Genomic DNA, 27,827 nt, shown 5'->3' with positions numbered 1-27,827 from the left:
AGACTGAATATTCGAGCCCAAACTCCCTCAGTGTGCTTATTCCCCTAATACTCCTTTTCCCAGTCCCACTTTATTACTGGTGTATGTATTCATGATGTGTGTGAGACATACATGTCATGACTCGTGTGTGGAGGTCAGGTCTTTCTTCCTACCTTTCAGTGGGTTCTGGAGATCAATCTCAGGCCATGCAGCTTGTAAGGCAAGAGCCTTTACCCAGGAAGTCTTCTTATTGCCCCACACAACCCCACACAACTTCTCTCTCTCTCTCTCTCTCTCTCTCTCTCTCTCTCTCCCTCCCTTCCTCCCTCCCTCCCTCCCTCCTTCCCTCCCTCCCTCCCTCCCTCCTTTCCTTTCTTTCTTTTTCCAAGACAGGGTTTCTCTGTGTAACAGCCCTGGCTGTCTTGGAACTCACTCTGTAGACCAGGCAGACCTCAAACTCAGTGATCTGCCTGCCTCTGCCTCCTGAGTGCTGGGTACCACTGCCCACCTGCTACACAACTTTTGTAAGACAAAGTTTCTCTCTATGTAGCTCAGGTTGGCCTTGAACTTATGATATCTTCCTGCCTCAGCCTCCTAAGTGCTAGAATTACAAATGTATGCCACCATACTTAGTACTGACATCTTTTTTAAAAATTTATTTTATGTGTATTAGTGCTTTGCTCAAATGAATGTCTGTGCACCGTGTGTGTGCCTGGTGCCTGGGTTGGTCAGAAGAGGGTGTCAAATCCCCTGGTCTGAAGTAATGGGTGGTTGTGAGCTGACATGTAGGGTTTGGGAATCAAACCCGAGACCTCTGCCTAAACAAGTGCTCTTAACCGTTAAGCCATCTATCTCTCTAGCTCCCAGCATCTTTCCTAAATTTCTAGGTCATATTGGGTGTGGTGGTAAATGCTTCTAACGCCAATACTTGAGAGGCAAGGAAAGAGGATTGCCTTGAGTTTATTACCATCCCTGGCAACATAGTGAGTACCAATTTGGCCAGGGCTATATAACAAGACTGTTCCAAAAATTAAAAAAAATTAATGAAATTCCCAAACAGCTCCTGGCTTCTACAGGGACTAGTCCTTCATTTGCCATAAATCATTAGCACCCTGGTCCTTAGACAGTCTGTCTTCCCTCCCTAAGGAGCTACCTGGTCTTTGATTCCAATGCTTCCCATCTCATGGAGGCATCTGCACATGTCCTGAATCACAGGGTTGCAAGAGCTCCTCAGGTTCAGTTCCACAAAGGCTAGCAGGGCCCTACATGGTTTTCAGAGATGGCTCATGGGTTAATGAGAGCACTTGTTCTCCCGAAAGACCTGGGTTTGGTTCCCAGCACCAACATCACATCAGGTAGTGTTGGGGGAGGCTACACACTCGTTTCCTGGCTGCCCAGATTCCCAAAATAATCACAAAGAATATGCATTAATTGCAATACTGTTTGGCCAATACCTTAAGCATATTTCTGGCTTACTCTTGTATTTTAGATTAACCAATTTCTATTAATCTGTGTATTGCCACATGGCTATGGCTTACTGGCAAGGTTCTGGTGTGTCTGTCTCCTGTGGATGGCTACATGGCTTCTCTCTGACTCTGCCTACTTTCTCTCTATATATCTCTTTCAGCCTGGCTTTACTCTGTTAAGTCATTGGCCAAAAGCAGCTTATTTGTTAACCAATGGCAATAAAACATATTCACAGCATACATCACCTCCCACATCACCTCTTCTTTTTTGTCTAAATAAAAAACAAAACAAAATAAAATTTTTAAAGAGACACAGTAAAGACAGTCATAGGTTGAAAGGAGTAAAAAAAAAAGAAGCCATGTAAAGATGAAATAGACACAGAGAGTCTAGAGTATATATATTGTTGTGTTTTCATTGAATTTTTGACTGTGAAGGAGCTAAATACAGAGAGACATTTCATTGTATGGGCTGCTAAGCTAAACCAACACACACACACACACACACACACACACACGTATCTAAAAGGTATCTTGACTTCAAAATTTGGGTCTAAGGATTTGTTGCTTTGGAAAAGAGGTTCTTCTTTGATTTCCACAGAGGATGAGAACCTGTAGATTCCTTCCAGACTATGTGGTTTTATGGACTAAGACCCCCCAAAAAGATTGCAGTGAACACCCCCCAAAATTACTTTGCCAAACAAAAAGCAGGAAGCAGTTTGGAGAGAACTACACCTAAATTCCCAAATATTATTTATAAATGTTTGTTTACATTTAAAGGGGGATATGATATAGAGATTTGCAATGGTATGGAAGTTGGTTTATTGATATAAATTTAAGATTAATTTTGTTTTATATATATATTTCTGCTCTTGATTAAGGTATTGTGTTTGTACAGCTCATTTAAAAATGTAATGTATAATTAAGAAATATAGGCTAATAGAGAGTCATCTATAATAGTCAAGCTTGTAGTTATGTTAGTTAGGTTTTCTAGATGTACAGAGTTATATGTCAGATGGATAGGTATTCTTGAGATCTTTAAAAGACTACAGAATATGGCATTTAAGATGTTTTAAGAACTTGGGACTTTTCATAACATGAGATTCATCTGCTCCTGACAGCACCAATCTACTTCAAGAGGATGATAGACATTGAAGAGGCTCCTCATGGAGTTTGTTAGCCATTTGGGCAAGAAACAGCTCTTGCCTGGACTGCTTGATGGTTTGCTGTATAAACTGGACATGAAGGTCCCACAGAAATATGACTGCTGAAGTTGCCTAAGATGAGACCATCCTTCAGGGTTTCTGCTTCATTAAAGAACTGCCAGACATTCTGCAGGACACAGAAGAAAGTGACTGACAAAGTGCTAATATAGGTGGAACTGTTTTTGAAATCTCCTGCTTCATGGAAAAGTCTGCCAGATACTATGGGCCTGTAGGCTGAAGATGGGTGTCCCAACATTACAGAAGAATTTTGGATGACTGTCCAGGCAGCAAGATGTCTCTGTCAATTCTAGTTCTGGAAGTTGCTTACAATGCATTTCCTGTTGACTTAGGTAATATTTTATCCTTCTGGAGTCTTTGATGGAGTTGAAGAATAGAAGTTATAATTATAGCTTTCCTTCGTTATGATAAAAGATAAAAAAGATATAAATATTGTAACTGTAATTCTTGCTTAATACCTGTTTTGTTATATGTAATTTTACTATGTTAAAATTAAAACCTTCCTTTTTATTTAAACAGAAAAGGGGAAATGGTGTGGGAAGTCCTTCTGTATATGTGTTGCTTTTATTGATTAATAAAGAAGCTGCTTTTGGCCAATGGTTTAACAGAATATAGCCATCCTGGAAGATATATATATATATATATATAGAGAGAGAGAGAGAGAGAGAGAGAGAGAGAGAGAGAGAGTAGGTGGAATCAGTGAGAAGCCATGTAGCTGCCCACTGGAGACAGACATACTGGAACCTTGCCAGTAAGCCACAGCCATGTGGCAATACACAGATTAATAGAAATGGGTTAATTTAAGATATAAGAGTTTGCCAATAAAAAGCTAGAGCTAATAGGCCAAGCAGTGATTTAAGTAATACAGTTTCTGTGTGATTACTTCAGGTCTGGGAAGCCGGGAACAAATGAACAGTCTCCTCTTACAAGGTGGCTCACAACCACCTGTTCCAGAGGACCTCACAGCTTCTGGTCACCACAAGGAATCTGCACACATAACCTATCAGTCAGCCATGGGTGCTTAGCTTGGAGCACATGCTGTAGCTGGCCTTAAGTATGAGACAACCCTCTTGCCTGAGTTCCTCTAATGCTGGGACTATAGATGGAAGCCACTAAATCTGATCCTTTGGCTACTTGAGATTCTGTACCCCAAGTTTTCTTAGGTGAGAAAGATCAGTGTTCAGAAAGTTTAGAAAACAGGTGCATGCTGGACACCGGTACTTCCCTACAGCCACCTTGAAGGAGGAGAGGTCCAGGGTCTGGAAGTGCTGCAGAGCCTCACTGAACGAGATGAGCTGTCCAGGCTGCTGGGAGCTGACCCCACTCTCTAGGTAAAAAGAGAAGACACCTGAAGATTTGGGATAGTAGTTGTCCTGACAGCAAATACCCACTTATGGCCAACTGGTTGTCACCTTTAAACCAAGCACTGGCTACCAACTTGTCACCAGCGACACAGGTGGTGGCTGGAGCCACATACTGTGATATCTCTCCTGGGCTTGGTGAAGCTCGGGTGAGACCCAGATGGTCTCTACCCTTCTACAGCTCCATCTAAACCTGTCAGTATACGACTTGAGGTAATTCTTCCCAGCCTTCAGAGACTGCCAGCAGATGGCTGCCACAGGGTCCCTCATTCTCTACCCCCATCCCTGCTCCCCTTCAGGGGCTAACCCTGACCAAGACTCTCTCATCTTCCCTTAGCACTGGATGGAGGGTGAGTAGCAATGGCAGCCTTACGCTGTGGCGTTCGTTCCCTTCTTCCTGTCGTAGGCTATCATCTCAGGATCTGTGGAAGGGACTTTATTCTGTGTCACATAGCTAAAATGCCCAGTCACTGCTGACTGCATGCGGATCCTGATGGTAGCTGTGCTGGACTTACCTGTGTCTGGATGGATGGTGTCCACAACTTCCCATTCTTCCTGGGCTCTGAGCACCTCCAGGTTTACAACTGCAATAGCGAGAAAAGGAGTGTCTGTGAGATCTGGGTCTGGGAGGCTGCTCTCCCAGGGGCTTTGCCTCCAGACCACAGCTGTCCTTCTTCAAATGGCCTTCAGGAGAAGTAAGCGTTAGATCAGGCTGTCATGTCCGAATCCTGGTGGCTTTGTTAGAGATACCAGGAAGAGAAAAAGAAGTGCGTAGACATTGCAGAACCAGAGAAAAGGGGCGTGGTGAGCACCATGCCCACAGGGATCCCGGGGAGGCCAAAGGGTCCACAGGGATCCTCAGGGCACCCAAAGGATACAGGGAATACCACATCCACAGGGATCCCCAGGGAGGCCTCAGCACAGGAGCAGAGGGCAAAGGAAAACAGAGTTATCCAGAAAAAGCTGAAGGAACAGTCTTTAAAGTCATTTGGGGCTTGGGATGTGGCTCATGTACTAGAGTGCTTGCCTAACACGCATAAAGCCCTTGGTTCAGCCCCTAACATTGCACACACCAGGTATGGGGGTGTGCCTGGAATCCTAGCACGTGAGAGGTGGAGAATCAGAAGGCAGTTGGAGATACAGGAGACCCTATCTAATAAAAAAAAATGCTATTTGTTTATTATTTATTTATGTGTATATCTATGTGTGTGCATGTACATTGCCTGCAGGTGGCAGTAATGGCCAAAAGAGGTCGTTGGATTCCTTGGAGCTGCCATCATGAATAGTTCTGAGCCACCTGACCAGGGTAGTTAGAAATGAACTCTAATCCTCTGAAATAACAGCAAGCACTATTAACCACTGAGCTATCTCTTCAGTCTAACATTAAAAAAAAAAAATGCCAGGCAGTGGTGGTGCATGTCTTTAATCCCAGCACTCGGGAGGCAGAGGCAGGCAGATCCCTGTGAGTTTGAGGTCAGCCTAGTCTACAAGAGCTATTTACAGGACAGGCACCAAAGCTACACAGAGAAACCCTGTCTTGAAAAACAAAAACAAAAAACAAGAAAAGAAAAAAGTAACATATCTTCATCAAAAGTCTAGTGTGTCAGATTGGAAGAAAAGGCAAAAATATTTTAATTCTGGGGATTAGATTCTGGCTAATGGAAAGGTGAGCCAGGCATGGTGGTACAAGCCTTTAATCCCAGAACTTGGGAGGCAGAGGCAGGCAGATATCTGTGAGTTTATGCATGGCCAACCTGGGATTCACCTTGCTTCAAGAAGTAAGAAATAAAGAAAGAAAAAGAAAAAGGAAAGGAAAGGAAAAAAGATAGAAAGAAAGGAATGAAAGAAGAAAGAAAGGATTGCACAAAAAATATGAAGGGAAAATGAGCGAGCAACTTCCCACCGTGACCCTGTAAAGCATACAGGCACTGCAGTGCCATTGCCACTGCACAGGATTCTTCCCAACAGAAACCACCCCTGTAGTCACCAACTTGGCCATTCACAAGATGGTGTGAGGTTTTGTTTAGATGTGGTTATAGTTGTTGTTGAGACAGAATATCCCTCTGCAGTCCAGATCAAGCTCAGTGCCAGGAGACATGCCCTATGCCCCAAAGCTACAGGAGTCCCTATTATTTCCCTCCTGCAGGACTAACTATCCTTTCTCTCCTTTTCCTCACTAAACAGTTGGAAACAGCTTCCTGCGAAGCCTCAGTGCTGCTGTCATAAGAGAAAACACTGGACTAGAGATCTGATTAAAGAGTGCATGGAAGAACCATGCTGGCCTTTAGTCCCAGCACTCTGGAGGCAGAGGCAGGGGGATCTACGAGTTCAAACCCACCCTGGCCTACAGAGAGCTACCAACTGCGCGACATCTCTAGCCTATTTCATCTTAACTGTAACTATGTCTGCTACATGCATTTATTTATTCACCGATATGGTCTCCCCTATGTAGCCCTAGCTAGTCTGGAACATTCTATGTAGAACAGGCTATCTTCAAACCTTCAGCAATCCTCCAACCTCGCCTCCTGAGTGCTGGGTGTACAAGTGTGTCCCACCTCGCCAGGCATGCTACTTCCATTTATGATCTCTGTTATGCTGATTTCCTCTGCTATTTGGATTTTACAAATAGCAAATGACTGACTAAGCTCACATATTAGAAAGCAGACACTGTGCCAACCAGAATCACAAAATACAAAATGCTAGACTTATAGAATACCAACCTGAAGCCAGGCATGGTGGTTCATGTCTATAAACCCAGCTCTCAGGAAGACTCTGAGTCTAGGGCTAGCCTGGGCTATGGTAAGACCATGTCTTAAAAATAGTAATAGTAATGAGAAAAAAGTTTTAATAACAAAAAGATTGAAAAGAATACTAAACAGGTCATCGCTCAGTCTGCCATCGAATCAACCTTTTAAAAAATCATTCATGACATTCAATGACTTTGTGCAAACAGGATCTGGTGCTTGGGTATATCTTTTGTCCTTTTCAAAAGACTTCATTTTGACTTTTAAAAAAAATTACAATTCATATAATTTAAAATTGTCAGGCATGGTGTCACACATCTTTAATAGCAGCACTTGGGACATGGAGGCAGAGGCAGGCAGATCTCTGTCAGTTCTAGGCCAGCCTGGTCTACTTAGATCCTATCTTGAAACAAAACAGGAAGGATAGGAACTAGAGGAGACACTGTCACATGACTTTGGTCATGTGATACCCTGTACCAATCTGGGACTCCAACAGCAGGTAGGACACCAGACACAGCCCTTTCTGAACTTCACTGAACCTTGGACCTTAGGTAGGGTCTCATGTAGCCCTGGGTGGTCTTGAACTCACAATCTAGCCAAGAATAACCTCAAACTTCTGACCTTTCTACCTCCCTCAACTTCCCAAGTGCTGGAGATATAGGCATGTGCCATCATGCCTGCTTATAACCCCATTCCACAGAATATTACCCAGCCTCTGGCGCTTTGTTGTACTAATGAAAAACTGATTGACAGAACAGAAGTGTGGATTAAATAAAACACCCTGAAAGCTAATGAAAACTGAGGAGAAAATGGTGGGAAGAGATCACTCACTGGTGCTTACTAGCTGTATTTTATTTTGGCCAAATTACTTAATATTCTGTGAGTTCTCACGGGACCGTTGTAAGCATGAGCAATTCTCCAACTCCTTATGTGGGTATGCAGTCTAGGGTTGTTACTGACACAGCCATGGCCTCGGGTCAGCAAGTTAGAGTGGAATGGGGAAATGGATTCAGGGTCCTAAGGAATGGACTGCGAGGACATTCCCAATGGCTACTTCCAGCCTCGGGGTAGCAGACACAGACTCAGAACGATTTAGTTATATAATGCCGACAGGACTTGGTCTTGTATGAATAGAGAAAATGAAGTTCAACTTTTAACATGCAAGACTATGGGGAGAAAAAATGAGGGACAAAGTAGATGAACAAAAAGACATGAATGAGGGCTTGGGGATTTGGCTCAGAGCATCTGCCTAGCAAGTGCAAGGCCATGGGTTTGGTCCTCAGCTCCCTCTCCAGAGAGGAAAGACTGGAGAGGGATGACTTAGCAGTTAAAACCACTTGCTGCTCTTCCAAAGGATCTCAGTTTGGCTCCTAGCACCTGTACGGGGTACTCATAGATGACAGTAACTCTAGCTTCAAGGCATCCAATACTCTATTCTGGCCTCCACGGGCACACAGACACACACATGCACACACACACATACACACACATGCATATATGCATAAACATAATTCTTTAAAAGAGATAGAGCAAGGTGGTACACTCTAACACTAGGGAGACAGAGGCAGGAGGATCACAACAAGTTCAAGGCCAGTCTGATCTATAGAATGAGCTCTAGGAAAGACGGGCCTACACAAGGCCTTGTCTCAAAAGAAAAGAAAACGAAAACAAGTGAGGAGTGTGGAACACAGGGAAACGTGGTGGGCTGGACACGGCCTTCCTACCGTCAACTCTGGCACTGAGCACCTTTATCATTGATAGACCTACCTCTCACCCAGGGACCTCTCACCTACGAGTGATTTGACCACATCTGTGAGCCAGAAGAAAAACCCTGGTGAGAGGGTGAGGGAATCTGTCGTTGCAACAGTTATGCAACACAAAGTTCAAGGTCTCAGCTAGCCTTATCTAGTTGGTGCCTAAAATCTGAAGAGAGATGGACAAACCATGTATCCCTGTCCTCTTGGAGCTAGAAGATGATCCTGACATGACATAGGGACCCACAGGAGTAAGTGTGTGTGCGTGCATGCATGTGTGTGAGTGTGTGTGTGTGTGTGTGTGTGTGAAGCAAATATCTCTAGGATAACTCATGCAGTTCACATTTTTCTTTTCCTTTATTTTACTATTTAATTGACTCCTTTATTTTGCCTCTCCCATTTATCCATCAGCTAAACAGCATTGATTTAGTCATCCTGTAAATGGAAATTAGCCAAGAGCACTATTTTTTTGGTGGTGGGGGGAAGGGTTTCTCTGTTGAACAGTCCTATCTGTCCTGGAACTCACTTTGTAGACCAGGCTGGCCTTGAACTCACAGAGATCAGCCTGCCTCTGCCTCCTGAATGCTTGCATTAAAGGTGAGCACCACCATGCCTGGCTATGTACTGTCTCATTTTCAGACTGTTCTTAAGGATGAGAGGTATTTACATTCTCACTGCTCTATTGGTAAGATGGCTCATGCCTCCAAGGTTGGTAACCTGATTTCATCCTTGGATCTGAACAGTGGGAGAAGAGGACGGATTCCAGCAAGTCATCCTCTGGCCCGTACTCCCCCCATAAACAGATAATGTAATTTAAACTTTTCACTGCAAACTGATATTACATGGCTTGCCCAGAAGCACATAGCAAACTGCCAACAGATAAACTGGCTCCTAACCCAACACTGTTTCTAACTTTTGTTGGGGAATGATACATACATGTAACACGAGGGGCCTGCTCGTGGGCGCCATTCTGTAACACGAGGGGGCCTGCTTGTTGGGGTTTCTGTCACACCCAGAACCCCACAGCCGGCAAGCCTCAAAGAAAATCACACAGAGATCTCTATAAGATATAAAACTGATTGGCCCATTATCTCAGGCTACTTATTAGTTCTTGTAGCTTATATTAACCCATTATTCTTAACTATGTTAGCCATGCAGCTTGGTACCTTTCTCAGCTGGGCAGGTCACATGTTGCCTCTTCGGAGTCTGGGCAGGAGTGAGGAGGGAGCTTCCTGCTTCCCAGAATACTCCTGTTCTCATAGCCCCACCTCTACTTCTTGTCTGGTTGACCCGCCTATACTTCCTGCCTGGCCAATCAGCATTTATTTAAAACATGATTGACAATTCTCCCACAACACATACAAAATTCTGAAACGGCAGGAGCAAGGAGGATTCAGATGAGGGAAAGCAGATCCCTGGTGGCTCTGATCTGGGTCCCACCCAAACCCAGGGGTCCTTGGAGTCCTTACCACCTGGCTGCCATCCATTGGTTTCTGTGGTCAGGGCCTGGAGAATGCCATGGTTCTTCAGCTCAGAGATCTGTAGGGGCAAGCGACCTTTAGAGTGAGGGTAGATTTCCTGTCTCCCCCACACAGCTCTTCCCACCCACTGTATATGAAACATTCTGGAAATGAGAGGCAGGAAGGATATAGTCTGCTCTGATGTTTAAAAGTGTGTGTGTGTGTGTGTGTGTGTGTGTGTGTGTACTCACGTAGGCCAGAGGTGAACTTGGGTTTTGTTACTCAGGAGACTTCCACTTTGCTTTTTGCAACAGGGTCTCTCACTGGTCTTTGGGGCTCCCCACTTAGGCTAGACTAGCTGCCCATTGAGCCCCAAGATCTGCCCGTCTCTGCCCCCACAGCACTAGGATTGCAAGCACAGCCCCCATGCCTAGCCTTTTATGTGCGTCAAACCCAGGTCCGCTTGTGGGCATGATAACAACTTTACTGTGGATTACCTCAGTCCTAACTGCGTGTGCGTGTGCACACTCACGTGAGCTCAGAGCCGAGTGCACACTAAACACTCATTCTACACTGAGCTACACCCCAGTTATAATTCAATCTTGTTTTTGTTGAAGACAGAGTATCGCTATATTGTACAGGCAGGCCTTGAACTCTTGTCTTCCTATCTCAGACTCTGATGTGGCTCGGGCTCACAGGCCTGCACCACCTCCTCCAGCCAAAAGATATTCTTAAAGTGGAGTTCCTGGAAACCGTTGACTGTGCGTTGCAGTTTGTTAATGTGTGGGACAAACTCATGTCCTGTTGAACGCTAATAAACACAGAGGCACACAGCTCCCTTGGACAGTGGTGTGCTTTGGCATCCCTAGTGCATTCGATGCTCATCCTATGGGTTCTAGGATCTTATCAGACAGACACTGTGTGTCAGGTCTGTGCTTGCCCACATGTGAGCTCCTGGAGTCTATGCCCTCCTGTGCCCCAGTACACAGAAGCCTAGGTTGGCAGCAGAGGCATGCAAGAGCGGGTGATATATACCGGAACTCCTCTGAGAGCCATGAGTGCGCCACTGTCCTTGTACAGTGAAGAGTGCCCAGCGGAGACACGTTCCACCTGCAAGACAGACAGACAGACAGACCAGGATCAACTTCCTGCAGCAATCTCCCACAGACCATGGTTTAAATTCCTCATCTTTTCCTAGAATAAGAAAGAAACGAACTTTGGAGAAATCTAAAGAAAAACCATTTAGACGTGGTGGTGCACTTGGGAGGTCGAGGCGGGAGAACAGAAGGCCTACCTCTACCCTCACCTCCCACAGATGGGGTGGTGCTGCAGGCTTTGGCTTGAGACACTGGGTTCACAGGATCTGAAGAAAAGCATGTAGCATTGTACATGTAGTACGGTAGGTCTAACACTGTGTAGCACGAATATGGCTAGGGTACCCACCATAAGAGAAAGGAAGGGAGGATAAAGGGTAGAAGAGGGGAGGACAAAACTATAAAAGGATTACTTAAACGTCTCTCTCATAAGTACGGGCCTTTAGACATGTCTGTTGTTTTGAGACAGGGTGTCAATTACAGCTGGACTGGAATTCACTATGCAGACTCAGGTGACTTTGAACTCAACTCTACCTGTGCTTGCCTCCTGAGTGCCAGGATTAAATGGCTGTGCCACTCTGTCTGACTGATACTTTCTTGATTAACAACTGATGAGGGAGGGCCCAGCCACTGTGGGCAGAATGTCCTGGGAGATCCTGGAAGGTGTAAAAAAGCAGGCTGAAGGCTGAATGCGAGCCTGAGGAGCAAGTCAGTAAGCATTAGTGTTCTCTATGGCTGTGTTTCAGTTCCTGCCTCCAGGTTCCTTCCTTGACTTTCCTTAGGAATGGGTGGTGAGCTCTAAGATGAACTAAACTCCTTCCTCTCCTTTTGCTCATGGTGTGTTTTTCACAGCAATAAAAAGACTAAGTAAGGGAGCTGAAGAGATGGCTCAGCGATTAAGAGCACTGAGCTTTTCCAGCACCCTCACGGCAGCTCACAACTGTCTGGAACTCCAAGATCTGACACCCACACAAAGACATACATGCACACAAAACACCCATGCACATTAAATAAAGAAAGAAATAAAATTTAAAAAGCTAAGTCAGACAATCAGCCAAAGCCAGTGAATGACAAGGAAGAGAACGCTAAATTAATTGATGTAAGTCCAAGCAATACTGATTTCTTAGGGAATTTCAGACACCAACCCCATTCCCCACCCAAGCAAGAGGAAACAAGAATCTTCAAATAACCCAGTAAACAAGAAACCACAGACATGTGGACAGAAACTTGTGGTTTTGAGACAGGATCACAGGAGGCCAGGCTGACCTTGAACTCATTCTGTGGCTGAGGATGAGCTAGGGTTCCTCATCCTTTTGTCTCTACCTCCCAAGTGTTAGCATCACAGATGGCCCACCATGGTGGCTTAGAATTGCCCGTGTCTGTCTGTCTGTCTGTGTGACTGTCTTTCTGTCTGATCCTGGAAATAGAGCCTGCTGCTGCAGGCACACTAGGCAATTCCTTTACTGCTGAACCACACCTTCAGCCCACGATCTCCAAGAATGAAGATATTTGATCACTTCCCCTAAATATTTTTAAAACTCCACATTGTCTGTCTCATTAACAGCACAGCCCCCAAACAGCACCTCCTTCTCAGAGCAGGAGCGCTCACCTGTCCATCGCGTAGTTTGTTCTCGGTCCCAACAGAGCAAGATTTCTCATTCATGCCTCAAGATCACTGGCTCAGACGAGCCTGTCCTCAGGCTCTGGAAAGGGTTTGACTCGATGGTCTGAGCTCTGAGGCTCCCAGGAGAGCCACAGGTCCACGTGCTCTACCTCGGCCTTCCTTCTGGGCGGCCATGCAGGCTACAAGTAAGCAAACAGTCCCTTTGTGCCATCACCAAGGTGCAGAAGGTTTCTGTGAGTCCTGAGCGGAGCCCTGGGGATGTGAAGCTTCACTCTGGAAAACACAGTGGGGTGGGGCAGGGAAAAGAAGAAAAAACTGGCTCCATCATTCAGTTATACCTCCATTCAAGGAGGAAAAGACTTTTAAAATCTTCTATCAACTGTGAATCTATTCTAAATAAACAGGACGCTTAGCCAGATGTCTACTGCTTACTGCCCACAACGCAGGACTGCATGGGACATACAGGACTGGAGGGCGTTGGGGATGGACTATGACTATCTAGACGGTGGTGGCACTAACCTGACTAGTGGGGTCTGTTTCTGGCCATGACGTCACTGAGACCTAGCTGGCTCCTGGGGTGGGGCTGACTGGAGATTGCACTTCACTGAGGAGCTCTGGCTTTGTTCAGGTGCTAGACCCAGGAGGAGCTCTGGGGCTTACCAATCTAGGCCTGTTCCCCAGAGGTACAGAAAAACTCAAAATGCAAAGAGGTATCGAAACCTTGCTAAACCAAAATGAGCAACTCTGTGTGTGTGTGTGTGTGTGTGTGTGTGTGTGTGTGTAGTTGTGGTACTGGCGATCAAATCCAGGTCTTCATGCATGCCAAGTGAGTGTCCTACCACTAAGCTATATCTTCAGCCCAACTTATGTGTGCACACACAAGCACACATGTTCCTAATAATCCCAGGTACTGTTACAACCCAGGATCTCCTCAGTTTAGGTTTTTAGATGGGACTTCTCATTTGCCTGGAAAACAACAAGCAGGCTGGGCTGGCCACCCAGTGAGCTTTAGAGATCTGCCTGTCTCCACAGTCCTAACACTGGGATTACAATAATGTGTTACCACACTACCACACTCAATTTTTAGAAATTACTATTTTTATTCATGCAGGTGTGTCTATCATGTATGTACAGATCCATAGCGTATTGGATCAGCTGGAGATGGAGCTACAGATGCTCATAGGCTGCCATGCAGGTGCTGAGAGCTCAATCCTGGTCCTTTGCAAGGGCAACAAATGTTTTTAGCTGATGAGCCTCTCTTTCTCTGCCTCTCTCTCTCTCTGCCTCTCTCTCTCTCTCTCTCTCTCTCTCTCTCTGTCTCTTTCTCTCTTTCTCTCTCTCTGACATAGGGATGTGGATATACAAACAGGATGTGGAGAAGCAGTTCAGTCTGGCCTCAGACTTGCTATGTAGCCGAGGCTCGCTTCTGCTTCTCAAGGGCTGGGACAACGCTTTGGAAAGCTGAGAACTCCCGCCCTGCTGCTATGCCTTTCATCTCATGTCGTCCAGGACTAGGGCAGGACAAAGATCACATCACAATCACGAGGGACTAGACATCATGGACGCCTGTCACATCAGATGATTGTGTCAAACTGTGACAGTCTTCTCGTGGACAAGAGTTCCCAAGACCTTAGTGGCAAGGATTGATGTGTGTGGGTCAACAGAAAAACATGAGGCCTGGGACATAGTTCAGAGGAATTGCTCATCATGTGTGAGATCCTGGGTTCAATTCCCATCAATGGCTAAAAATATGTAGATCAGAGATCACCCTCAATATGGTAGTGTATGCCCCTGGAGGAGGAGTTGGGAGAATCACTTTTAGTTTTAGGGCCACTTCATCTACATGGAGTTCCAGGCCAGCTGAGGCTACATAGCAAGACTTTGCCTCAGTAAAAAATGGAATAAAGGCAGGTGAAATGGTTTAGTGGGTAGAGGTGCATGCCAGCAAGTCTGACGACCTGAGTTCAATTCCCCAGAAGGACCCACATGGTAGAAGAAGAGAAACAAGTTGTTTTCTGACTCCACACAGGCACTATGGCAAACACAGTTCCACTTGCCTCTCCCCCCAACACTAAATAAAATTTTAAAGAGCAAAACAAGAAGAGGCTGGGAAGACGGCTCAGTGGGTAAGAGAGCTTCGGTAAGAGAGCTTGCTTCGGGAGTAGAGACCTGAGTGTGGCCCCCTAGCACTATGGAGATGAAGATGTAATGACTGCCGGTTGATGGGCCTAGTTCCTGGTTCTGTCAGAAACCCAGCATCAAAGGCACAAGGCACAGAGAGACAGAACAGGGCAATTGGCAGTCCTCCTCGGGCCTTTCTGTTTCTATATGGCAGGCATGCTCACACCCACACCAAGGAGTCAGGTGGAAAGGCCCGGGTTGTACCATAGCGGCAGGACACTAGATTCCACCCTTAATACCAAGGGAAGAAAAACGTGGCTGGAGGGTTCTCACACAACCGACAGTCATACTTCACAGGCTCGGAGGACTAAGGCAGGAGACAGGCATCTCCACAGAGTCGGCTCTCGACTGGAGGAATCTGATCTAACTTCCTCAAAGTCTGGCTGCCAGTAACAAACTGGGATCACTGACAGCTTTTGGGCTGTGATCTAGGAAGGACATGGTAGTCCCTGACCTGCAGAATCCCCCGGAACCAGCTTTCTCTCCCTGGAACCTCAGCATCCACCCCTCTTTTCCTTTCCTCCCATCTTGGCCTGGATGACAGCACAGGATATCACACACACACACACACACACACACACACACACACCAGCTAACCTGGCAGGGGCACAGGTAGGTTTGCTGGGCAGGCTCAGGAAGGCTTTCCTCTCACTGTGTGGGAAACAAACCAAGCATCACAGAGGCATGCCCTGCTTTACATGGTCGACTGGAGCACTGCTGGGGCCTGTGAAAGGGACAAAATCCTCAGTTATGAAGTCCCTCCTCCTGATGGTTGGTGTTTGAGGAAATGGGCTTCCTATAAAAACAGTCTCAAATCAAGTACTTATCTTGGACCTACTTTTCTCAAAGGGCAACAATAAGAGGGTAGAATAGCTACACTGTCCTCTGGAGCTAACTTAAAAAGGTTATTTAGAACCTGGTTTATCTTAAATGCAAATGCACACATGGGCATGATGATCCCCGACGGTCTTTCTTGAGTCTTGTTCCTAGGTGGTTTGGTACTTAGAGGCCCCTTGCAGAGTAGTTGTGATTAGGGGATCCAGCTAGGGGCAACTTCAAGGACCAGGTCCATCCCGTCCCCATCCCCACCCCGGCGCCCCGCAGTGAGTGACAGATTCAGAAGAGCGCTTGTGCAGTTCTCAACAGGGCTTTCATTTCAAGAAATCCAAAGGGGCAGAGGTTGTGTGGGTGTTTACCTGGGGGCTTCATCCTGGATCCAGGCATAAGACCCCTCTCCAGGGAAGGTCAACAAAGCCCGCCAAAGGGTGACCCCTCCCCAGGGAAGGTCAAGACCAATTCCACAGGCTATTTAAACTTCCCCTCAGAGAATGAACAAGTGGTTTCCGGGTTTCCCGTGGTCTCCCCCTTGCTCACTTTCCCTCTCTGTGCTTTCCCGGGGCATTCAACTAGGGAATATTTTTTCTCTCCGACTTGGTCTGATTGGAATTATTTGCGTCAGCAGAGGCTCATCTAAGAAATATTCCTAACACTGGGGAGTCGGGAACAGAAACTTTCTCAATGCCTGTAAGGGAAAGTGGAGGAAAGCAATGAGTTGCTTCGGAGGTTTCGGCGAATCCATCACAGAACTGGCACCAGAAACCAGGTCTTCCCATCGGGATCGCCATCAGACCTGCAACTTTCAGCCTACTGTGGCCCAGCGGTGACCATTTCCATCCCACATTGTCACCCTCAACCCCATCTTCCTCACCATAACCCTGGCTCACCGGACGAGTTCCCAACGTTCCAGTAAGGGTCACCTCATCACCTGTGGGGCCTCATCGCACAGGCTCTAAGCGTCTCCTGGCCCGTGCTAGAACTACACTTCCCAGCGGGCTTTGGTAATTGCGTGTCGTACAAAGAGCGAGAATGGACAGTCTTGATCAGCTTTGCGCTGGCATTGCTAAAAGTTCGTTGGACGTAGTTTGCTTGGTGTTTCTCTAATGATAAACTAGCGGGGCGGAGCTTCGGGCATAAAACAGAGCTCAGACAGAGAAGTGGCCATATTCCAAGCTCAGGCTGCAAGATGTGGCTCACCGTGCTACTGCTGGCCGCGCTGCTGCTGGCGGGTCTCCGCAGGGTTTACGTGGGTCTCTGGCGCAAACTCCCCGAACCCTTTCGCTTCGGACCTCAAGCGGCCACCTGAACCCCTGGTGACCGACAAGGAGGCTAGGAAGAAGGTTCTCTAACAAGGTCAGCTGGAGGGACTGTGGGTTCCAGGACTGCTCTCAGGTCTTCTCATGCAGGGCACGGACCTATGTGCCCATTAGAAAAGTGCTGGAAAAACTCACTTGCACACGAACCTCCACATCTTAGTATTCCTTGCTCCTGAAGTTTTGGGTGTGGGCACTAACCTTGGCACGCCAAGATATTGGCATAACCTAGTCCCAGCCCTTCCAGTCGGAATCTCTTCAGATAACAGCTGACACAGAGTAAGAGACCTTTCACCTACTTGGTTCTAGAACCAACTTTATTCTCTGTTCTTGTGCAAACTCGGGTTATGGGAAACAGCACAGAAAATTACCCAACAAGTGGTTTGACAGGCAAAGTGTAGTCCCAGTTCATAGGATTGAAGCTTGATTATAAAGTTTGGGAGATGTCATCCCGACATCTGATGTAGATGAGTAGAGTTGCTCCCAAGGTTTTTGGTTTTTGTGAAGATCTCACTTTTGGATCAGAGCTGGCTTCAAACTCACTATGAAGCCCAAGCTCAAACTTGGAGAAGCCCTTCTGTTTTTCCCTTTTTGATACAGGATCTTCCAGGCAAGCTTTGAATTCTTGTAGTGAAGGGTGCCCTTAAATCCTGATCCTTCTGCCTCCACCTCCCAGTGCTAGGATTAGAGCTAAGCCTGGTTTTGTGGTGCTGGAGAGCACACCCAGGCCTTCCTGCATGCTAGGAAAGCACTCTGCTAATTGAGCTACATCCCCAGTGCATTTTCTTCTTCACATCGCTCATCCCCTGAGACAGGTTCTGACTTTGTTCAGGCTAGTCTGGACCTCTCTGTAGGCTAGTCTGGCTTTGATTCAGTGATCCTTCCATTTCAGCTTTGAGGTTGCAACTGTCACACTGCTCAAGGGCGAGTTTTCTCTTTAGCCATCAGTGTCAGTGACTTCCTTGGTGTCTGCAGGAAAGTGTTTTCAGGGAGTGTATTTATATTCCCACTAAGCTCAAAATCTGCCCTGCGTCAGGAGCATGGGATCCTGGGGTGGACTCACATGGCCCTTCACAGGAAGTCCTGTTTCTTCCCGAATGGTGCCAAGTGACCACTCTTGCCCACTCATCTTTTCTTTCCTTTCATTCTGTAGGAGTAACCCCCAGCCACACCACCTTTTCCATGCATGCCCTGCTGGTTGACCACTACATACAAGGGGCATATTACCCCCGAGGAGGTTCCAGTGAGATTGCCTTCCATGCCATCCCACTGATTCAGCGTGCCGGGGGCGCTGTCCTCACCAATGGTCCCGTGCAGGGTGTGCTGCTGGACTCTGCTGGGAGAGCCTGTGGTAAGACCCAGTTCTCAACTACACAGCTTTCACAGGCCGAACCTGAAGACCCTGAACTTAACTGAACACTTGCTGTGCATGACATGCGCAGGGGTTCGAGCTCATTCGAGAAGTCCTGGGCCACAGACTTTTCCTTCCCATGACGGGGAAGCTGGTGGCTTCTACATCCATGGAAGTTGAGCTTGCAGTGTGCCTGAGTTCCTCCACCCGCGTCCACACCTGTCTCTCCACAACTACAGGCGTCCAGAGCTGAGTGCCTCTTCAGTCGAGCTAGAAGTCCTAAGACTGCGTGCTCTCGGAGGGCTGGAGGTTTGTGCGGATTTTGTACATGTGATTAAGTGCCTGGGTGAGGAAGGCCCCACTGCTGTTGATCTCCATCAGGGTCAGGTTATCCAGCTACATGCATCTACTCTGGAGGTAGCAGACGGCATTTCTGTCTCTGTTTCAGGTTAATGGCCAGCCATAGGGGCACTTCCATGGGTAAGCCGGGGTTGAAGGGCCCCAGGTCCCCCCCAATCAGGTATATCTTGTCCATGCTGAAGTTCGGGATGATGGTCACCAGTTTCTTCTTGGCCAAAAACTCCCCCTCGACTGCATCCATGGTGAAGAGATCACGCTTCAGATCCGTTTCCGTCCCTCTGTGTGTCAGAGGTCCAGCCTGGGCTGCGGCTTTCCTGAAGGAACAATCTTAAAAGTCATTTTGGGCTTGGGATGTGGATCATGTGCTAGAGTACTTTCCTAACACGCATAAAGCCCTTGGTTCAGCCCCTAACATTGCACACACCAGGTATGGGGGGTGTGGCTGTAATCCTAGCACATGAGAGGTGGAGAATCAGAAGGCATTTGGATAATGTAGGTGGGTCTTCTATCTATCTGTTGCTTTCATTGGTTAATTAATAAAGAAAACGGCTTGGCCTGATAGGTCAGAACATAGGTAGGCGGGGAAGACAGAACAGAATGCTGGGAGGAAGAAGGCAGTGAGACAGTCGCCTGAAGTCAGCCACCAGGTCAGACATGCTGAATCTTTCCCGGCAAGCCACCACTTTGTGGTGCTACACAGATTATTAGAAATGGGTTAAGCAAGATGTGAGAGTTAGCCAGTAAGAGGCTGAAACTAATGGGCCAGGCAGTGTTTAAAAGAATACAGTTTCTGTGTAATTATTTTGGGGCATAAGCTAGCCAGGCAGCTGGGAGCTGGGAAGCGGCCCACAGCTCCGTCTACAAATGGCACTACAGTTGGGGATACAGGAGACCCTATCTAATACAAAAAAACAAAAATAGGATATTTTTTATTATTTATTTATGTGTATATCCATGTGTGTGCAAGTACATGTGCCAGCAGGTGGCAGTAATGACCAAAGAGGACATTGGATTCCTTGCAGTTGGCACCTCAGGTAGTTCTGAGCCACCCGACCATGGTGCATAGAACTGAATTCTAATTCTCTTAAACAGCAGCAAGCACTATTAACCATGGAGCTTTCTCTTCCAGTCTCAACATTAAAAAAAAAAATGCCAGGCAGTGGTGGCACATGCCTTTAATCCCAGCACTTGAGAGGCAGAGGCAGGTGGATCTCTGTGAGTTTCAGGCCAGCCTGGTCTACAAGAGAGTTTCAGGACAGGCAACAAAGCTACACAGAGAAACCCTGCTTTGAAAAAAACAAAACAAACAAATAAAAAGGATAAGTCTGGTGTGTCAGTTTTTTTCAGGGAATAGTTGAAGAAAGGCAAAGTATTTTAATTCTGGGGATTACAACATGGCTAATGCAAAGGTGAGCCAGGCATGGTGGTACAAGCCTTTAATCCCAGCACTTGGGAAGAAGAGGCAGGCACATATCTGTGAGTTTATGCATGGCCAACCTGGATTTACCTTGGTTCAAGAAATAAAAAAAGAAAGAAAGAAAAAGGAAAGGAAAAAGATAGAAAGCAAGGAAGGAAAGAAGAAAGGTCTGCACAAAAAAATAAAAGGAAAAATGAGTGAGCATTTACTGTGACCCTGTAAAGCACACAGGGCACTACAATGTCATTTCGACTGCACAAGATCCTTTCCAACATAAACTACCCCTGTGGTCACAAATTGGCCATTCACAAGATGGTGTGAGGTTTTGTTTTGATGTGGTTATGGTTGTTGTTGAGACAGAATATCCCTCTGCAGTCCAGATTAAACTCAGTGCTGTAATCTCACATATTAGAAAGCAGACATTGTGCCAACCAGAATGATAAAATAAAAAATGCAGGGCTTATAGAATACCAACCTGAAGCCAGGCATGCTGGTTCATGTCTGCAAACCCAGCACTCAGGAAGACTGCTGTGAGTCTAGGGCTAGCCTGGGCTATGGCAATAGTAATAGTAAAATAGTAATAGTAATGAGAAAAAAGTTTTAATAACAAAAAGATTGAAAAGAATACTAGACAGGTCATTGCTCAGTCTGCCATCAAATCAACCTTTTTCTAAATCATGAGTATTCATGACTTTCAATGACTGTACTGATGATGTGAGCAGGTCTGCTTTTCATCCCGCCTGGCTCCCGCACAGCTAGCTTTACACCCGAAATAACAACACACAAACTGTATTCATTTAAATACTGCCTGGCCCATTAGGTCTAGCCTCTTACTGGCTAACTAACATCTTGATTAATCAATTTCTAATAATGTGTGTAGCACCGCAAGATGGTGGCTTACCTGGAAGATTTTAATCAGCATCCGTCTCAGAGAGGAGAGTCATGGCATCTGCCTCACTGCCTTCTTCCTCCCAGCATTCTGTTCTGTCTACTCCGCCTACCTATGTTCTGATTTATCAGGCCAAGCAGTTTTCTTTATTAATTAACCAATGAAACAACAGATAGATAGAAGACCCACCTACATCATTTCCCCTTTTTCTGTTTAAACAAAAAAGAAAGGCTTTAACTTTAACATAGCAAAATTATATATAACAAAACAGTTATATTACAAGCAAGTATTACATTTACAATATTTATATCTATTTTATCTTTTATAATAACTAAGAAAAACTATAACTATCCATTTTTATAATAACTATAAAAACTATAACTATCCATTCTTCAACTCCATCAAAGACTCCAGAAGGATATAATATTACCTAAGTAAACAAGAAATAAGCAACTTCCAAACTCTAGAAATGACAGAGACATCTCACTGCCTGGACAGTCACCCAAAGTTCCTCTGTACCATTGGGGCATCCATCTTCAGCCTACAGGCCTATAGTATCCAGCAGACATTTCCACGAAGCAGGAAATTCCGAAGGCAGTTCAGTCACTATCTGCTGTGTCCTGAAGAATGCCTTGTAGACTCTTTCACGAATCAGGAACCCCGAAAGACCATCTTACCTTTAGGCAAGTTCAGCAGTCCTTACTCTGCGGGTTCTCTGTGTCCAGTTTATGCAACAGTCCAGGCAAGAGCAGTTTCTTACCCAAATGGCTATCAAACTCCGTAAGGAGCCTCTTTGATGCCCATCTTCCTCTTGAAGTAGCTAGTGCTGCCAGGAGCAGACGTGTCTCATTGTCATGAAAAGCCCTAAGTTATTAAAGCATTAAATGCCATAATCTGTAGTCTTTGAAAGATATGAAGAATGCCTATCTGAAATATATCTGTGCACATCTAGAAAATCTAACATGACTACAAACTTAACTATTATAGATGATTATCTATTAACCTATATTTCTTAATTATACATTACATTTTTAAATGAACTACACAATCACAATACCTTAATCAAGATCAGAAATACATATATATATATAATAAAATTGACCTTAAATTTAGATAACTAAAGCAAAATTCATATCAATGCAAATTACTCATATCTATATCATATCCCCCTTTTAAATGTTAAAAACATTTATAAACAATATCTGGGAATATGGATGTAGTTATTTTTCTCCAAACTTCTTCCTGCTGTATAGGGCGCTGTTAATTAGGTCTTTCATGGTATAACATGTTGGGTGAAATAATTTTCTAAAGGTGTTCATGGTGACCTTTCAGGAGGGCATGGTCTATCAAACCATATTGGGATAGAATCCACAGGGTTTCATCCTCTGTGAAAACAAAAGAAGAAACTCTTTTCCAAAGCATGATATCCTTAGATCCAAATTCTAAAGTCAAGATACCTTTAGAACATATATACAGGTTCAGCTTAGCAGCTCATTTAATGAAATGGTTTTTTTATGTATTTAGCTCCTTCACAGTCAAAAGTTTTAAAGAAAACAATAAAATACATAATCCAGACACTGTGATTTTTTCCATTTTTATGTGGCTTATTTTTACTCTGTCACTTTATTTTGTCTCTTTAAAGACTTTACCCTTTTTTAAGGCATCAACTTTATTCTCTAAATATTTTCTTTTCTCTCCCAAGCCTACATACAGTCATCCAACATTGTGACCCATTTAGAGGCCATTTATGTCTGAATCTGTCCTATTGTGAATCTATAATTTTTTACTATCCAGGAACATTTTTGATTTGCGCCTTTAAATCGTTAAGTGCTTAAGAATCTAAGCTGTGACATTCCTAGGTCAAAAATCAGGTACTGTCTGCTTGCCACGCCCAGTCCAACATGGCAGAGCCACTTGTGCTCTGATCCTTTTTTTTTTTTTTTTTTTGGTTTTTCGAGACAGGGTTTCTCTGTAGCTTTGGAGCCTGTCCTGGAACTAGCTCTTGTAGACCAGGCTGGTCTCGAACTCACAGAGATCCGCCTGCCTCTGCCTCCCAAGTGCTGGGATTAAAGGCGTGCGCCACCACCGCCCTCTGATCCTTGCACATTGCACCACTAGCATGGCGGAGCTGCTTGTGCCTCTGAACTGCAATGTGCAAATAGGATCTGGTACTTGGGTATATCTTTTGTCCTCTCCAAAAGACTTCATTTTGACTTTTATGAAAATTACAATTCATATAATTTAAAAATTTCCAGGCATGGTGTCATACATCTTTAATCGCAACACTTAGGAGGTAGAGGAAGAAGCAGACAGATCTCTGTAAGTTTGAGGTCTACTTAGACTCTGTCTCAAAACAAAACAGGAAGGACAGGAACTAGAGGAAACACTGTCACATGATTTTTGTCATGTGATACCCTGCACCAATTTGGGACTCCAACAGCAGGTAGGACACCAGATGCAGCACTTTCTGAACTTCACTGAAGCTTGGACCTTAGGTAGTGTCTCATGTAGTCCTGGGTGGTCTTAAACTCACAAACTAGCCAAGAATAACCTCAAACTTCTGACATTTCTACCTCCCTCAACTTCCCAAGTGCTGCAGATACAGGCATGTGCCATCATGCCTCCTTATAACCCCATTCCACAGAATATTACCCAGCCTCAAGGTAATGAAAAACGGATTGACAGAACAGAAGTGTGGAATAAATAAAACATCCTGAAAGCTAATGAAAACTAAGGAGAAAATGGCAGGAAGAGAAGATCACTTACTGCTGCTGCTTACTAGCTGTATTTTTTTTTGCCAAATTACTTAACCTTCTTGTAGGCCCATCTTTCTATATGGTGTGACAACCAAGTTCTCTGTCCATGGTTAGAATCCAGAGCAGACATGTACCCTTCAAGACAGGCTGTTGCTACCCTAACAAAGGCTCAGGATATGCTGCTCCTTCGCCTGAGAAGAGGCATTAATTCCAAGCTAGTGACAGAGCTGTAGATGTGACTGTAGTACTGCTACCCTGAAAAGAGAATGTTAATGAACTTTCACCTTAGTTCACCTTGGGAGATAAAAGGTGATTGGATAATAAATGCGGGTGATCTTCAAGATTTGAATGAAACCTGAGACTTCGTTCCAATATTGCTGTGTCAATTGTGTCTCAGTTATTCCCATGCCTCCATGCCAGTCCAGAGAGAGAAAAACACTTTATGTTGGGGCATCAGGCACTGACAGTGGTGCCTGCGACGTGGGACTGACCGCTGAACCCTAAGAAATGCTGGAGAAGGGATCAGAAATAAGGAGGAGAACGTGAGGAACACATGAGAAAAAATTTCACCACACATGGATATGTGAGTAGTGAGCACTCAATTAATAAAATGGGACAGTACCAAAAGTAATCTACAGATTCAATGCAATGCCCATCAAAATCCCAACAATATTCTTCAAAAGACCTCAAAAGAATGGTACTCAACTTCATTTGGTAAAGCAAAAAACTTAGGATAGCCAAAACAATCTTGTGCAATAAAAGAACTTCTGGAGGCATCACAATCCCTGACTTCAAACTCTACTACAGAGCTACCGTACTGAAAACAGCCTGATATTGGCATAAGAACAGACAGGAGGACCAATGGAACCAAATAGAAGACCCGGATATCAATCCACACATCTTCGAACACCTGATTTTTGAAAAAGAAGCAAAAAATATCAAATGGAAAAAAAGAAAGCATATTTAACAAGTGGTGCTGGCATAACTGGATAGTTCTACAGTAAACCTTGAGCCTCCAAGGGAAATCCTTAAGGAGACAGCGACCCAAATTCCAGCAGGCAGTTTTCAGAAGCTGCCAGACAGATTCTCTCACAGATAGAGCAGGGTATATGGGAACAACAGGTATGTTATACTGATTACAACCAAACATGTCATGCATGTATTTCACTTACAAGAGTAGCTCCTACCACAGTTTTATGGCAAATGGACCACTTCTGTGGCTGCATCTTCCTGTATCACCAGTTAAAGTATTAAATCCTTATTTTGAAGCAGTATCATGCTTAGCACAGAAGAGCAGGATAGAATCTAGGAGATATTTTGGCAAGGAACCAGCTGTGATCAACGTTCCTTATACTAAGCAGCAAATTGAATTGTTATTCCAAAATACTGATTGTTGGGCAATTGCATTTGCTCAGTTTCAAGGTCAGACTGATAATCTTTTCCCAGCTGACTGCAGTTTACACAACTGCATTCATTCATTTCCTAAAACAGTGGCAAGAGATCCCATAAAGGATGCTTTGTTAATTTTCACTGATGGCTCATCTAATGGGAAGGCTGCTTATGTGGTCAATGGTAAAGGGCGCATGGTACAGACAGAACCAGCTTCAGCTCAAATAGTTGAGCTGCAAGCTGTAGCTTTAGTGTTTAAAAATTTTTGCAAATGAGGCTTTTAATCTATATACTGACAGCCGGTATATTTATAATACTTTGCAAATATTGGAAACAGTCCCTTATATAGGGACTAGCAATAAACAAGTTAAGGTATTGTTTCAGCAGATTCACTAGACCATACAACATAGAAAGTTACCATGTTTTGTGGGACATATCAGAGCACATTTAAATCTTCCTGGTCCATTAGCTGAAGGTAATGCTTTAGCTGACTAATTTACAAAAATAATTGCTCTATCTCAGATTGAGCTTGCTCAGCAGTTGCATGACTTGCACCATCAAAACAGTTTAAGTTTAACAAAGCAATTTAAATAGACCAGGGAAGCTGCTCGCCAAATTGTTAAGCAATGTGAGAGATGCCCACAATATCTACCTGTGCCTCATTTTGGGATAAATCCCCGAGGACTGCTTCTTAATCATATATGACAGATGGATGTAACTCATGTTCCTGAATTTGGAAACTTGAGATATGTACATGTGACAATCGATATGTATTCAGGATTCATGATGGCCACTGCATAAACTGGGAAAGCTGCCAAGCATGTAATAACTCATTGCTTGAAATGCTTTTCATGCATGGGAACCCCAAAAGTAATAAAAACAGACAGTGGGTCCAGATATGTTAACAGAGCATTTCAAAAATTTTTGCACCCAATGGAATATTGTACATAAGACTGGCATTCCTTATAATCCTCAGGGGCAAGGAATTGTGGAGCATGTGCATAGCTCCTTGAAAACACAACTCCAAAAGATAAAAGCAGGAGAGTTGTATCCTCAGATGCAATATGATGCCTTAAATATTAAATTTAATGTAAATGCACTATTTACACTAAATTTTCTAAATATGGATGTCCATAAGTGACCAGCAGTGGACAGATTGTGGCATAATAGTACAAAGACAACCTTTGCTAAAGCAAGGTGGAGAGACCCTTGCACTGGAATATGGAGAGGGCCAGACCCCATATTAATTTGGGGTTGAGGGCATGTCTGTGGTTTTTTTTCCCAGGATGAAGATAAAACGAGATGGTTTCCAGAGCAACTGGTTCTAGGCATTCAGCAGAAGAATACCCGACCTGATGACATCATAGCTGATAATGGCCCAGCAGGAGAAACAAAATAAAAGGAGACCAAGGAGGAACCTGTGATCTGACATTCCCAGCCCACTCTACACTGCACGGCGCCATTCTGCCTCCAGAGATTCCAGACACGGAGACCCTGCTGAGGTGACTGCTATGGCTGCAACTTGCTGCAGTCTGAGTCCTATTTGCTTGGAACTAAGATGCAGACTGAACATTTGACTGTTTTAGTCTCTGGGACACAGAACTCATTTTTGTTAAAATATTGGACCTGATGAACTAAGACCTAAGCTTTCCCTTAGGGAAAGAAAGACTCAAAATAAGAAATGACTGAAGCCTGCTTCAGTTAAGAAAGAGGCAGCCTAAGGATGTAACAGCTGCTCAGAGACTGAAACTGGTATTTGATAACAGCAATGTCATTGTACTCTTACCAGTATTGACCTGTTATTTGTAACTACATATAAGATGCTGAGAAAAGTTAGTATTGACCAGTGATGCTGAGAATCATGGTACTGACCGAATGATATTTGGAAAAGTTGGTATTGAGCCGGGCGGTGGTGGCGCACGCCTTTAATCCCAGCACTCGGGAGGCAGAGGCAGGCGGATCTCTGAGTTCGAGTCCAGCCTGGTCTACAAGAGCTAGTTCCAGGACTGGCTCTAAAAAGGCTGCAGAGAAACCCTGTCTCGAAAAAAAAAAAAAGTTGGTATTGATTGACAATGCTAAGAATTATGATATTGACTTGTCAACTGTTGAGAAAAGTTTAACACACTTGTAAATGTTGGGAGTTAATGCATATGTTAAAGAACTTTAGATTTTGATACAATGTAAAAGATTTAAGAGGTGCTCTAAACCAGCAGAAGAAACATTTTCAACTCAGGAGATTCTTTTCTCCTTTAAGTAGGAGACTATAGACTTTGGGAGAATGATTACTCCTGTAATTCCTTTAGCCACCCATAAGGCTGCACTTTCGGGTTCCTAAGCCGGTGCATGTACCCCCGTAGACATGCGTGGGTCGCCCACCATCTGCGTCACCAGTGTCTGACACAGAAGCCCCCCGTACACAGGCGCAGGGCGTAATGTCGCCTGTCATCAGTGTCTGACGTGGACACATCTTTCCCCCTAGTGCACATGTGCTGGGGAACCTTTAAAAGCTAAACGCGCCATTCCCACGCTCTCTTGTCCTTCTGTCCACACCATTTTCACCAAGCTCGCGAGCACATAATCCTCTTAATAAACTCGAACACGTGAGTTCGTTCGTACCTTGTGTTCTCTCCTC

At 44.8% G+C, this 27,827-nt stretch overlaps 1 protein-coding gene and 2 long non-coding RNA genes across 7 annotated transcripts in view; 2 read left to right on the top strand and 1 right to left on the bottom strand.

The window, feature by feature from the left end:
- Elmod3 (ELMO domain containing 3) overlaps positions 1 to 16,739 on the bottom strand; it is a 34,930-nt gene extending 18,191 nt beyond the window's left edge. The window contains exons 1-7 of one of the 5 annotated variants that reach the window (XM_038320240.1): positions 16,608 to 16,739; positions 15,481 to 15,607; positions 12,688 to 12,975; positions 11,020 to 11,094; positions 9,994 to 10,063; positions 4,542 to 4,610; positions 3,901 to 3,992 (exon numbers count right to left, since the gene is read on the bottom strand). In XM_038320240.1, coding sequence (XP_038176168.1) covers positions 3,901 to 3,992; positions 4,542 to 4,610; positions 9,994 to 10,063; positions 11,020 to 11,094; positions 12,688 to 12,741 — 360 coding nt within the window. In that variant the 5' untranslated portion in view covers positions 12,742 to 12,975; positions 15,481 to 15,607; positions 16,608 to 16,739. Of the gene's footprint in view, positions 1 to 3,900; positions 3,993 to 4,541; positions 4,611 to 9,993; positions 10,064 to 11,019; positions 11,095 to 12,687; positions 12,976 to 15,480; positions 15,608 to 16,591 lie in introns of all 5 variants that reach the window. The other 4 variants (XM_038320241.1, XM_038320242.1, XM_038320243.1 and 1 more) reach the window with 4 other exon arrangements.
- Positions 16,740 to 18,243: 1,504 nt separating this feature from the next.
- On the top strand, positions 18,244 to 19,286 carry LOC119806979. The gene is made up of 3 exons (XR_005284286.1): positions 18,244 to 18,384; positions 18,476 to 18,693; positions 18,833 to 19,286. It is a non-coding gene; the product is annotated as an uncharacterized LOC119806979 (long non-coding RNA).
- A 5,399-nt stretch (positions 19,287 to 24,685) lies between these two features.
- Positions 24,686 to 27,810, top strand: LOC119806982. The gene is made up of 2 exons (XR_005284289.1): positions 24,686 to 24,928; positions 26,481 to 27,810. It is a non-coding gene; the product is annotated as an uncharacterized LOC119806982 (long non-coding RNA).
- The last annotated feature ends 17 nt before the right edge of the window (positions 27,811 to 27,827 follow it).

This window comes from Arvicola amphibius, chromosome 2 (assembly GCF_903992535.2).
Source record: "Arvicola amphibius chromosome 2, mArvAmp1.2, whole genome shotgun sequence".
Taxonomy (NCBI): domain Eukaryota; kingdom Metazoa; phylum Chordata; class Mammalia; order Rodentia; family Cricetidae; genus Arvicola; species Arvicola amphibius.
Note: the sequence above shows the minus strand (reverse complement) of the source record. Positions and strands in the feature narration are given on the sequence as shown.